At 49.6% G+C, this 12,266-nt stretch overlaps 1 protein-coding gene across 1 annotated transcript; it reads left to right on the forward strand.

Moving 5' to 3' along the window:
• The first annotated feature begins 844 nt into the window (after positions 1–844).
• Positions 845–2,973, forward strand: LOC102722997 (amino acid transporter AVT1H). The gene is made up of 2 exons (XM_040529161.1): positions 845–1,210; positions 1,591–2,973. Exons 1-2 carry the CDS (start codon positions 898–900, stop codon positions 2,736–2,738), a joined length of 1,461 nt encoding a protein of 486 aa, XP_040385095.1. The 5' UTR covers positions 845–897; the 3' UTR covers positions 2,739–2,973.
• Positions 2,974–12,266: the final 9,293 nt, after the last annotated feature.

The raw sequence follows: 12,266 nt of genomic DNA on the forward strand, positions 1-12,266 counted from the left end.
ATATTTAATATACTTATAAAAATATACAGTTATATCTATCTAAATTTTACTGTACTACTACCTCTGTTAGGGTATGTACAAATATGCTTATTAGCTGACTCTCTCAATCACCATGGTGACGTGAATGAAATAGAGAGAAGGAGAGAGAAAGGCCGTTGTCATGCATGGCAATTAGAGTCAAGTCTTAGTATTTATCAAAGAAAACATTTTTGCATGAGTATGGATAAAAAGAAAATTAGCGTAACAAAAAATATTTTATTGTATTAATAAAGAAACCATAACTAACTTTACCTTTGTACGTATCATTATAAAATACTCCCTCTGTTTCACAATGTAAGTCTTTCTAGCATTAACTAGATTTATATAGATACCGATAAATCTAGACACATATATAAAGTATATACATTCATCTATCAATGAATTTAGCAAAAGCCAGCCAACAGAGGTAGTATGTTCTTGTTAGTGACGTGAATCAGATAAAAATCAATAATGAGCTATATCTTTGAACATATCCTTAATAGAAGGCACTGCAATACTCTAAACTTGCCATAGGCAAGAGTACTCGGTATGACTGATCTAGGACCAAGGAATGTAAGTTCCGTGCTCAATTGAAGAGGGGATGTTGTGTGGATACAGTGATGCCCCCAAATCAACTAATCACAACAACGAATCCAGATCCAAGACATGCGTACGTGTATCCTCCCAAATCCTGAAATCCTGGCGCCATCAGTATCACTCTCATGGATCCAGCCTCCATGCATCGTCCAACTTGCCCCCATGAACAACACTATAAATAGGCATGAACTTGGCAATCCCCAATGCAGCAGCACAGATCGAGCACACACGCCAGCTCAAGCGCCAAAGCTAAGCTCGCTCGCTCGCTCGCGCACAACGAAAATGGCGAGCGGGTGGTGGTGCTGGTCTCTGTGCGCCAAGCCGAAGCAGGTGGCGAGCGAGAGCGTGCACGGCGCGCAGCTCGCGCTGCAGCGGCTGACGGCGGCCAGGCGCTGCGGCGGCAGCGCCGCCGCTGCTTGCGTCGACGTCGAGGCCGGCAAGCCGTGCACGTGCGGCGAGGGGAAGCAGCAGCTGGCGGCTGACGCCGGGAGGGTCGTCGCGGCCGTGGACGTCGCCGGTGGGCAGCACCACCACCACGGCAAGCCGACCAGCTCCTTCGCCCATTCCGTCATCAACATGGTCGGCATGCTCATAGGTACAAAGCAAGTGCATGATCATAGTGTATGACTTTTTAGTCTTATCTAGATTTATATGGATACTGATAAATTGATATATATATAATATACATTAATCAATCGACGAAATTATGTAAGACTAGAACGTCTTTACAATATAAAACACGGGTAGTGATAACTTTTAAAATATTTGGTTTAAAAGCACTAGAACGAGTCATACAAAACGATTTAACACAGCTACAAAGTACACATTTGCTTACCTTTTGTATAAATTTTTAATAGAAAATCACAATCAAAAATAGATTTAGAAAACTAAAACGATGAGAATTATATAACCGAAGGAATATAAAATTAGTTATGTGTTCTAATGATATGCTATTGTTAATTCTTTAATTTGTAGGACTCGGGCAGCTGTCGACACCGTACGCTCTGGAGAACGGCGGGTGGGCGTCCGTCTTCCTCCTCGTCGGCCTCGGCGTGATGTGCGCGTACACGGCGCACATCATCGGCAAGTGCCTGGACGACGACCCGAGCTCCAAGACGTACCAGGACATCGGCGAGCGCGCGTTCGGCGGCAAGGGGAGGGTGCTCGCCTCGGCCTTCATCTACCTCGAGATCTTCTTCGCGCTCGTCTCCTACACCATCTCCCTCAGCGACAACCTGCCGCTCGTCTTCGCCGGCGCGCGCCTCCACCTGCCGTGGGCGCACCTCACCACCACGCAGCTGCTCACCGTCGCCGCCGTGCTGGTGGCGCTCCCCAGCCTGTGGCTGCGGGACCTGTCGACGATCTCGTTCCTGTCCTTCGCCGGCATCGTCATGTCGCTGCTCATCTTCGTCACCGTCGTCTGCGTGGCGGCGTTCGGCGGCGTGGGCCTCGGCGGCCACATCCCGGCGCTGCGGCTGGAGAGGATCCCGGCGGTGTCGGGCCTCTACATGTTCAGCTACGCCGGCCACATCGTGTTCCCGAACATCTACGCCGCCATGAAGGACCCCTCGGCGTTCACCAAGGTCTCCGTCGCGAGCTTCGCCGTCGTCACCGCGCTCTACACGGCGCTGGCGTTCGTCGGCGCGAGCCTGTTCGGCCCGGCGGTGAGCTCCCAGATCACGCTCAGCATGCCGCCGCGGCTCGCCGTCACCAGGATCGCGCTCTGGGCGACCGTGCTCACCCCGGTCACCAAGTACGCGCTCGAGTTCGCGCCCTTCGCCATCCAGCTCGAGCACCACCTGCCGCCGACCATGTCCCCGCGCGCCCGCACGCTCGTCCGCGGCGGCGTCGGCTCGGCGGCGCTGCTCCTCATCCTGGCGCTCGCCCTCTCCGTGCCCTACTTCCAGTACGTGCTCAGCCTCACCGGGTCGCTCGTCAGCGTCGCCATCTCGGTCATCTTCCCCTGCGCCTTCTACCTCAAGATCCGGTGGGGCCGCGTGTCGCGCTCCGCCGTCGCGCTCAACGCCGCGATGATCGCCGGCGGCGTCGTCCTCGCCGTGGTCGGGACGGCCTCGTCGGCCAAGTCGTTGGTGCAGAGCATACAGAGAGGCCATGCAGCGTAAGTATAGATATGTTTGAATATTTAATGAGATTGGCCCTAATATTTAGGTTCAAGAATAATGAATTAAGTTACTTGGCCTGTGTGTAATTATGTATAGATTAAACATATAATGTCTCCTAGAGTTTATACTTTTGCATTGTATATGTTTGAAAGAACACATGTATGAAATGCATCCAGAAGTCCAGACTGATGCATTATGGAAAGAATATTCAGATTCTATATGAAAAATATTCCTTTTTTGTCTGTACCAAAGTTAACTCTAGATTTTAAGAATTTGATTTTTTTAGAAGTTTATTCCTTTCCTTGTCCATCCTAAAGTCAAATTCAAAAAATCAAAATCAACTGGTTTCTCCAAGACACATGGAGATAAACATATATAATTCATACATGCTAACATAAAACCACCTAAATTATATATTACTCGATCACTTATTTCCTCAAAATTCAGCTCAAATCTCTCAACAATCACGCACCACCTTCTGTCACACCCGAAGTTTCGTCCTAAGCCTAAATCGTAAAAAGAAATTCATAAGCAACAATTGGCTTAATTAACTCAGGAAAAATCCCTCTAAAAGGAATTAATTCAATTAAATCGAGGCTCGCAAATCGACTAACAGAATTTAAATTTAAATTGCAGAAGTATAAAATTCGACCAAAAGTGGGGTTTTCCTTTTTCCCTCCTTTTTCCTTTCTTTTTCCCTTCCTTCTCACTTGGGCCGAAGTCCAATTTTCCTCCCTCTTTCTTTTTCCTTTTCTTTTTCTTTTTCTTTTCCTTCCTGGGCCGGCCCAGCCGAGCCAGCCCGCAGCCTCCTCCTCGGCCGGCCCAGCCGAGCCGGCCTCCCTCCGCCCGCCGGCGCGCGCCCCGCCTGGGCCGCCGCTCGGCCCATCTCCCGCGTCGCCCGCTCGCCCGCGCCGCGAGTCCGCGCCGCCTCCCTCCTCTCTCTCGCGCCACTGACAGGTGGGGCCCACCTGTCAGTGACCGCTCCGCCAGTCCGCGCCGCGCCCGCGCCGGCCAAGTCCGAGTCCGCCGCCGCGCCGCAACCGCCGCTGCTTTTCATGTTTGTGCATCGTTTGCGAAAGTTGGAGTGTTTTGAAAATGAGTTAGTGTTTTTCAAAAGCGTGAGTGATTTAAAAAGACAAAACCCCTTTGGTTGGAAAGCGTGAGTAAATCGATTTACGGGTAAAACCTTATTTACTTTCTTTCTTTTATGATTTATTTATCTTGAAATAAAATTTTGCATCTATTGATTCCAAATCCTTGTGTTCTTTAGATGGCTGACCACCCCTTGTACCATCGTGAAAACGGGATGGCTGGATTCGTGGCAGAGTTGGCAAGAGTCTCATTCACAGCAGGATACCCTTATGAGCCGGAGTACACCACGATCCATCCTCTGGAAGGCGAGTTTCCCCACCGGGTAAGATTGGAGCTGCATGGAATCCCCGGTTTCCTCCCTAACTTGGAAGCAGAAGGAGCTGGAGGTTCGCATGAGCATGCCTGCCAGGAAGCTGCCTACAGTCTGATGACTGCGCTCAGGGCCAGGCATGACCTGACGTTTCGGCATTCGGCTTACCGGTATCACCTTGGTCGTGGACCCAATTCCATGGTCAGTAGGTTTCGGTCTGTCCGAAGTGAGCAAGACCCTACCTTTGGTAGGATGTGCACGGTGCTGCAGGGTCTCGACCAGATCCATCACGATCTCCACGAAGCGTCCAAGGCTTTGAACGACGCCAAGCTCACCTAGATCGTTCGTCTGCAAGATGAGGTTGATCGGTTGAAGAAGGAGAATGCCAGGCTTAAAGGACTCCCAGAGCCCGGAGGTGCAAGGTGTCGCACGACGGCAAGGAAGCGAACCCGTGGGCCGCCAAGAGTTCAGTCTTACCCTGGTGCCCCGGATGAACCAAGACCCTTGATGCAGATGGTGCCAACCTCTCCGACCCCAGTGCCCGAGGAAGGTGTCTCCCCGTTCAACGCAGCAAGGAACCGCAACAGGGTCGTCTCGGTCTCAAGCAGCAGTGAGTCCGCTTCTGGTGAAGATGAAGATGGCCTCCCCAGCAACTCAAGAAGCCGCTCTGAAGACGAGGAAGAAGATCCGTCTCCGGTCGTCGATCGTCGCTCTCTTTCTATGCCTTAGACGTCGCCTTTAGCTTCGTTTTAGTCGTTGTGTGCTAGTTTTGGTGTGTTAGGTTTGCTTCGCTTGGGGCTAGTGGTGAACCATAGCAGTAGTGGGGTTATGGTTGTGCCGCCAGGAGTTGTGTGGCTTTTAAGTGTGTTTCTTAAGCAAGACAATTACAGTTCACTAATTAAATAAAGCCCTTGTTTGCTTAGTCGTTTCTTTTTCTTCTTTCTCTTTCTGTTCCTCCCGCCCCTGCAGATGGTGAACACCCGTCACAACAATCGCGACACCGACCAGTCCAGCACCGGAGAACCGCCCCCGCCGCCCCCACCAGAGAACCCGTCGCTTGCCCAGATTCTCGCTAACCAGACGCAGATGCTCTCTAGGATGATGCAGCAGATGCAACAGCAACAGCAGCAACATCAACAAGTGCTACACCAGCTTCTAAATCAAAGTCAGAATAACCAGCAACAGCATGGACCACCCCCAGTGCAGACCAAGTTACCAGAGTTTCTCCATGTCCGTCCCTCGACTTTCTCAAGCACCACCAACCCCATGGAGGCAAGTGATTGGCTCCATGCCATCGAGAAGAAGCTCAACCTACTGCAGTGCACTGACCAAGAGAAGGTCTCCTTTGCCGCACATCAACTGATGGGTCCCACTCTAATTGGTGGGATAATTTCCTGGTTACCCGCACCGCTACCACGGAAGTGAATTGGGCGGAATTCTGTCTTAACTTCTGCAAGGCCCATATCCCCGACGGGATAGTCACACAGAAGAAGCGTGAGTTCCGCGCTCTGCAGCAAGGTACCAAGACGGTGACTGAGTACCTTCATGAGTTCAATCGCCTAGCGCGATACGCTCCTGAGGATGTCCGCACTGATGCCGAAAGACAAGAAAAGTTCCTCGGAGGCTTGGATGATGAACTGAAGAAGCAGTTGCTTTCGGGCGACTATGCCGATTTTGAGAAGCTAGTGGATAAGGCCATCCATCAGGAGGACCAGCACCTCCAGATGGACAAGAAGAGGAAGGCTTCGCAGTTCAGGTCTAACCAGCCGCCTCCTCAGAAGCCCCGATTCCACACCGGGCCCTATCCTTCGAATCAACAGCACGGGCAATCAACCTTCATTGTCCGCCAACATCGTCCTTACAATCCCAGCAACTTCTCCGGTGGTTCATCCCAGCGTGCTCCACCTCAACGCGCTCCCCCTGCACCAGCTCCCCGGCAACAGAATGCTCCTCCGCCGACAGCTCAACCTCCTCCAGCCAGGAGGGATGCAGGTGCAAAGCCTGGAGTGTGCTACAACTGTGGCGACCCAGGTCACTTTGCTGACAAGTGCCCGAAGCCGAAGCGCAGCGGGCAGAGATTCGTGCAAGCTCGCGTGAATCACGTCACCGCCGAAGAAGCACAGGCTGCGCCGGAAGTAATACTGGGAACGTTTCCTGTCAACTCCGTACCTGCTACAGTACTTTTTGATTCTGGTGCTACACACTCTTTTATTTCAAGAAAGTTTGTGGGATTGCTTGGGTTAGCAAGGGAAAAGTTAAGAAACCCGATGCGGGTTAGTACTCCAGGGCATAGTATGTTTTCGGACCTTTATAGACCTGATGTGCCCATAGAAATCCAAGGGACACCCTTTCTAGCTAATCTCATCCTTCTCGAATCTGAAGACCTAGATGTCATTTTGGGAATAGACTGGCTTACAAAGCATCAAGGAGTGATTGATTGTGCCAAGCGTACAGTCACCTTGACCGGTGAAGGTGGTAAAGTGGTGACTTATCAGTCGCCGGAGTTAGTGTCAACCAGGACTTGTTTGAATCAGATGGAAGCCGCAGAGCAACCCTCGAAAAAAGTCGAAGACCCAAAGAAGTTGGAAGACATACCAGTGGTTTGTGAGTATCCGGAGGTGTTTCTAGATGATCTAAAAACGATGCCGCCAGAAAGAGAGATCGAGTTCCGTATCGATTTGGTACCAGGAACCGCACCGATCTATAAGAGACCCTACAGGATGGCAGCCAATGAGATGGCAGAAGTGAAGAAGCAAGTGGATGAACAGCTTCAGAAAGGTTACATCCGCCCGAGTACCTCGCCTTGGGGTGCCCCGGTTATTTTTGTTGAGAAGAAGGACAAAACCAAGAGAATGTGTGTGGACTATCGTGCTTTGAACGATGTTATCATCAAGAATAAGTATCCTCTGCCAAGGATTGATGATCTGTTACCATCAAGAACGATGTTACCATCAAGAAGAAGTGCCTACGTGTGCCTGAAGAACAGACCAACTCCGAGCACATCGATCTGCAGGAAGATCTGACTTATGTGGAGAAGCCAGCACGGATTCTGGAAACCAGTGAAAGGAAGACTCGGAACCGTGTGATCAGATTCTGCAGAGTTCAGTGGAGTCACCACTCAGAAGAAGACGCGACATGGGAAAGAGAAGATGAGCTCAAGGCCGCCCATCCGCACCTCTTCGCCAGTGCCTCCGAATCTCGGGGTCGAGATTCCGTTTAAGGGGGTAGGTTTGTCACACTCGGAGTTTCGTTCTAAGCCTAAATCGTAAAAAGAAATTCGTAAGCAACAATTGGCTTAATTAACTCAGGAAAAATCCCTCTAAAAGGAATTAATTCAATTAAATCGAGGCTCGCAAATCGACTAACAGGATTTAAATTTAAATTGCAGAAGTATAAAATTCGACCAAACAAATTAATTTAAAACTCGGCAAAAGTGGGGTTTTCCTTTTTCCCTCCTTTTTCCTTTCTTTTTCCCTTCCTTCTCAATTGGGCCGAAGTCCAATTTTCCTCCCTCTTTCTTTTTCCTTTTCTTTTTCTTTTTCTTTTCCTTCCCGGGCCGGCCCAGCCGAGCCAGCCCGTAGCCTCCTCCTCGGCCGGCCCAGCCGAGCCGGCCTCCCTCCGCCCGCCGGCGCGCGCCCCGCCTGGGCCGCCGCTCGGCCCATCTCCCGCGTCGCCCGCTCGCCCGCGCCGCGAGTCCGCGCCGCCTCCCTCCTCTCTCTCGCGCCACTGACAGGTGGGGCCCACCTGTCAGTGACCGCTCCGCCAGTCCGCGCCGCGCCCGCGCCGGCCGAGTCCGAGTCCGCCGCCGCGCCGCAACCGCCGCTGCTTTTCATGTTTGTGCATCGTTTGCGAAAGTTGGAGTGTTTTGAAAATGGGTTAGTGTTTTTCAAAAGCGTGAGTGATTTAAAAAGACAAAACCCCTTTGGTTGAAAAGCGTGAGTAAATCGATTTACGGGTAAAACCTTATTTACTTTCTTTCTTTTATGATTTATTTATCTTGAAATAAAATTTTGCATCTATTGATTCCAAATCCTTGTGGTCGTCGTCGCCTTCGTGTCGCCGACGTCCAGCCGCCGTCGCTTGCGCCCACGCGTGTCTACGCTCGCCGCTCGCCGGCCGTCGCCGTGCCAGCCGTCACCGCTGTTCTGCCGGGTGCGCCCGTGTCTCGCCGCCTCCGCCGTCGTCGCCGTCGCACCGTCGCCGCTCGCCGGTCGTCGCCGTCGCGCCGTCGCCGTCGCGCCGCCGTCGCCGTGAGGCGCCGCCGCCGCGTCGCCCGCCGCTCCCGCCGGTCGCCGCCGTTCGCCCGAGCCCGTGCGCTCCCCTCCTCTCTGTTCCCCTCTCGCTGACGAGTGGGTCCCACCCGTCAGTCGTCCCCGCGCCCGCCTCCTCTCTCACCTCCCCGGGCCCGCGTGTCAGTCTCTCCCTCTCCCCTTCTCTCACCGACAGGTGGTCCCCACCTGTCAGCCGTCAGCTTCCTCTCTCCTCGCTGACGTCAGCAGCCCCATTAATTGCACAATAATTGATTTAGGACTTTTCTGTTTAGCTAAAAAACCCAGAAAACTTATAAAATTCATAAGTAATTCATCTAGTCTCCGTTGAGGTCCATTTAAATTTCATTAAATTCATAAAATTATCAAGAATCCATTAAAAATAGTTTCTTTTGCTGTTTCAGTAGAGTTTGTGCCTGTTTTATTTATTTTTGTGCTTTATCGCTTAGATTCGGACCCCGCCGAAGAGCCGGTTTACTTCGAGATCGTCGGCGAAGTTCCCCTAGGGCCAGAGCAAGGCAAGTGACACTCATCCTTGAACATATTGAACCCATTATTGCAAATTCTCCGCTTTATTATTTCAATTATGCGTTGTTTTAATTAAAGTATTTACTTTATGTTATTTTCGGGCAAACCCTATTAGTATGCCGTTGTTTATCCAACTTTATTCATTGCTCGACCAGGGGTAACTTGATTAGAGTTAGGCCTAGGTTAATGCTTAGCCATGCTTAGAACAAATAGCTCATGGGATCACATTTAATCATGCTTAGTTCTGAATAGCTGAGATAATGATTCACTACCCGGTTCGGGTTAATGTCAACTAAAATATTGATAATGGTGGGCTGTGGGTGCATGGTTTTGAAAGTCGCACCCATGGCGATTAAGGACCGGTTCACGGGAAACCCTGGAAGTAATTAAGTGCTAACCACATGCCGAAATGGGTAAGGTGGGATTTGGAGCATGACTTCGAACTATTTGACGTACCCAGGCAAGGGTAGGCGTGATGGAGTATGGACGGGCAATCGTGGTGTAACGAAAGCTTCTCCTGCTTCCGGATCTACCAAGGCACAAGAGGGGACTGCCCGACTTGGTGGGAGGGGGTGAAACCTGAAGTGTAGTACGATTAAATAGGGAGGGTTGTGTAACGGGTCCTATCACGGTCTCCTTTCCGGTATACCATGGTGGTATGTCGGTGCACGTTAGTGGAGTCGTGTCTTGTGGGTACAGTAGTACACCTCTGATCAGAGTAAAAACTATTCGAATAGCCGTGCCCACGGTTACGGGCGAACTCCCAGCTTCACTGTGATTAGTGAACCTTAATAACTTGAGTAAATTGGTATCACTCGGGACTACTGCAACGTGGTGTAACGTTGAGTAGTGGTTGGGCCTGTTGCAACGTGGTGTAACGTTAGACAGTGTTGTGGTACTTTACAACTGCTTATTTTATTTATGCTTTACTGTATTTAAATTACCTTTGTTCTTTTAATCTCTGTTATTTGTTTAAACTGCTGCTTTATCGCAACTAACCCTAGCCTGTCCTTGTTAATCCCATTGCATCATTTATTCTTCCCCTTGTCCGTGTTACTTGTTGAGTACGGTGGTTTGTACTCAGCCTTGCTTAACTTTTCCACCCTAGAGCTAGAAGTTGAGTCCGATGGAGGTGCCTCTCAGGAGTGAGCTGTTCCGCCGTCGAAGTGTTGCCTGTGGACTGGAGCCGGACCCGCTGGAGCTAGTCTACCTTTGTTTTCTTTCCGCTGCATTTCCGCTAGAATAAGTGTAATTTTCAGTTGTTTCTAGGAACGATGGTTATGTAATCAACATTGTCTTTTTGTGTACCCTGGCTGGTCCTGGACAAGGATTTAATACACAATTAAGTTCAGAAATTCGTGTGAGGAATTTCTGGGCGTGACACCTTCTTTCCATGAACCTTGCAATCCTCCATCGGAGACGGCAAGAGCACACTATCATACTATGAGAGCACATATAAAGATGATTGACACTCTCAATCATCACATAAGCAAATTTGGTGATGTAGAGAAAGAGTAGGAAGTAGAGAGAAAAGTTGTTGTTATCATGCATGACAACGACTTAGAGTCGACTCTTAGCATTTATTAAATAAAACTTTCTTGCATGAGGGTGTATAAAAAGAAAACTAGCGTAATAAAAAATATTTTATTGTATTAATGAAGAAATCACATCTGACTCAAACTTTATACGTATTATTATAAAATAGACTCTTGTTGCTGATGTGGCTTGAGATAGAGCTCACAATGGGCTCTATCATTGAACATGCTCTGATCATCAGGGTTTGCCGCCATGCTACAATAGATATAAAGCTGATTTTGTTGATCTTGCCTTTTGTTTTCAGTATTTTTTTAGAAAAAGAAATCCAAGAATTCAGATGAAACTTCTTTTGCCCCCAACTGAAAGTTTTAAGCCCCCAATTTATTTTTTTGCGGAATTGAGAGTGATAGAATGGGGTGTTATTACAGCTGAACTTTGCAATTTCATACTTAAAATTCTCTAAAGGATACAGTAGTGTGAGATCGGATTTGGCTATAGAGGGGGGGTGAATATAGCTAAATTGTAACTATCCCCGAAAAGAACAAAATTCCAACTCGATCGCAAAACTCCAAAAAATATCTCCGTGAAAATAAAAGGACAGGAATGGAGATATCAAAAATAAAACAGAGCAGGAAATATTGACAGGAATTTAAATGCTGAAAGCGTAAAATTTAAATGCGGTAAATAAAATTTCATTTCACAAGTAAACTTCAAATTTCATTTGAAGTTTACAAAGCTTGGTTCACAAGCTTAACAATAACAATTCATGAGAGTTATTGTCACATCTAGCCAACATAAGCTAGAGTAACAAATCACTCTCAAAAAACATTTTTTATTCCATTACAAAGTTACAAACTCAAACTCAAGCAACCATTTCACCCCTATTTATAGGGCTGATCCTCCATTGAAAAAAGACCAAAATACCCCCAAAACTTGGCGGCTACTCTAAGTCCTCACAGCCGTCATCTTGATCCGTTGAACCGTAGAAGATCTAGCCTCCAGCCCGCGCGCACGGGAGAGCAATCCTGCCACACGTCGCCCTCCGTTTGGAACGCTCGCGAGCGCCGAAGCAGAATAGGCCGCGTGTCCCGTGCGGGAGAGCTCCTCCCACCTGAAGCCAAACACGCACGCACCTGCGGGCCTGGGCCCGCTCGTCAGCGGCCGAGCACACCGCTCGCGGTCGCACCACGCGCGTCCTGATGCCTCGCTAGGCCCGCCTGCCAGTGACGCTTCCTCCATGGACCGAACGGTCGACGCCGCTTCCTCCCGTGAGCAAAAACGCATGCGTGCACTCGCACTTCCGACTTCTCTGCCGATTGCTTGCCATCCGCCCAAAAGCTAGCTAGCACCGGAACATGCATGCATGCAGGTTGACCAGGCCATGCACGTTAGACCATGCAATCCAAGCCAGCCATGCCTTGCACCAACCAGCTAGCTAGCCATCCATTCTTTGCACGTAGGTATGCATGCAGCCATATACACTTGTGCATGCATGCATCCATGTACATACTCCTTCTCCTTTTCTATTTTCTTCGCGAATATCCAATGCGTCCACACGACGTTCGTTTTTGTGTATGCTCTTGTGTCCCACCTTGTCACCTGACGCCCTCAACCGTGCTAGACCCCAACTCCCCCTGAGTTTGATCCCGGTTCGTCGTTGACCAAGGTTGACCCCAAGCACCTGCACACAAACAATCCGAACCATCGTTTTGTGGGCACAGATTTTGCGCCCTGACCCTCGTTAGTCAATACACACGCTTCTCTCACACTTACCAATTTTTCATCACAATTAAT

This window comes from Oryza brachyantha, chromosome 11 (genome assembly GCF_000231095.2).
Source record: "Oryza brachyantha chromosome 11, ObraRS2, whole genome shotgun sequence".
In the NCBI taxonomy this organism is placed as follows: domain Eukaryota; kingdom Viridiplantae; phylum Streptophyta; class Magnoliopsida; order Poales; family Poaceae; genus Oryza; species Oryza brachyantha.

Excerpts from the sequence above, each read along its gene's own strand:
- LOC102722997 (XM_040529161.1), top strand. The coding sequence starts at position 898 with ATGGCGAGCGGGTGGTGGTGCTGGTCTCTGTGCGCCAAGCCGAAGCAG. Across the intron at positions 1,211-1,590 it reads CATGGTCGGCATGCTCATAG|GACTCGGGCAGCTGTCGACA; the intron begins GTACAAAGCAAG and ends TTTAATTTGTAG.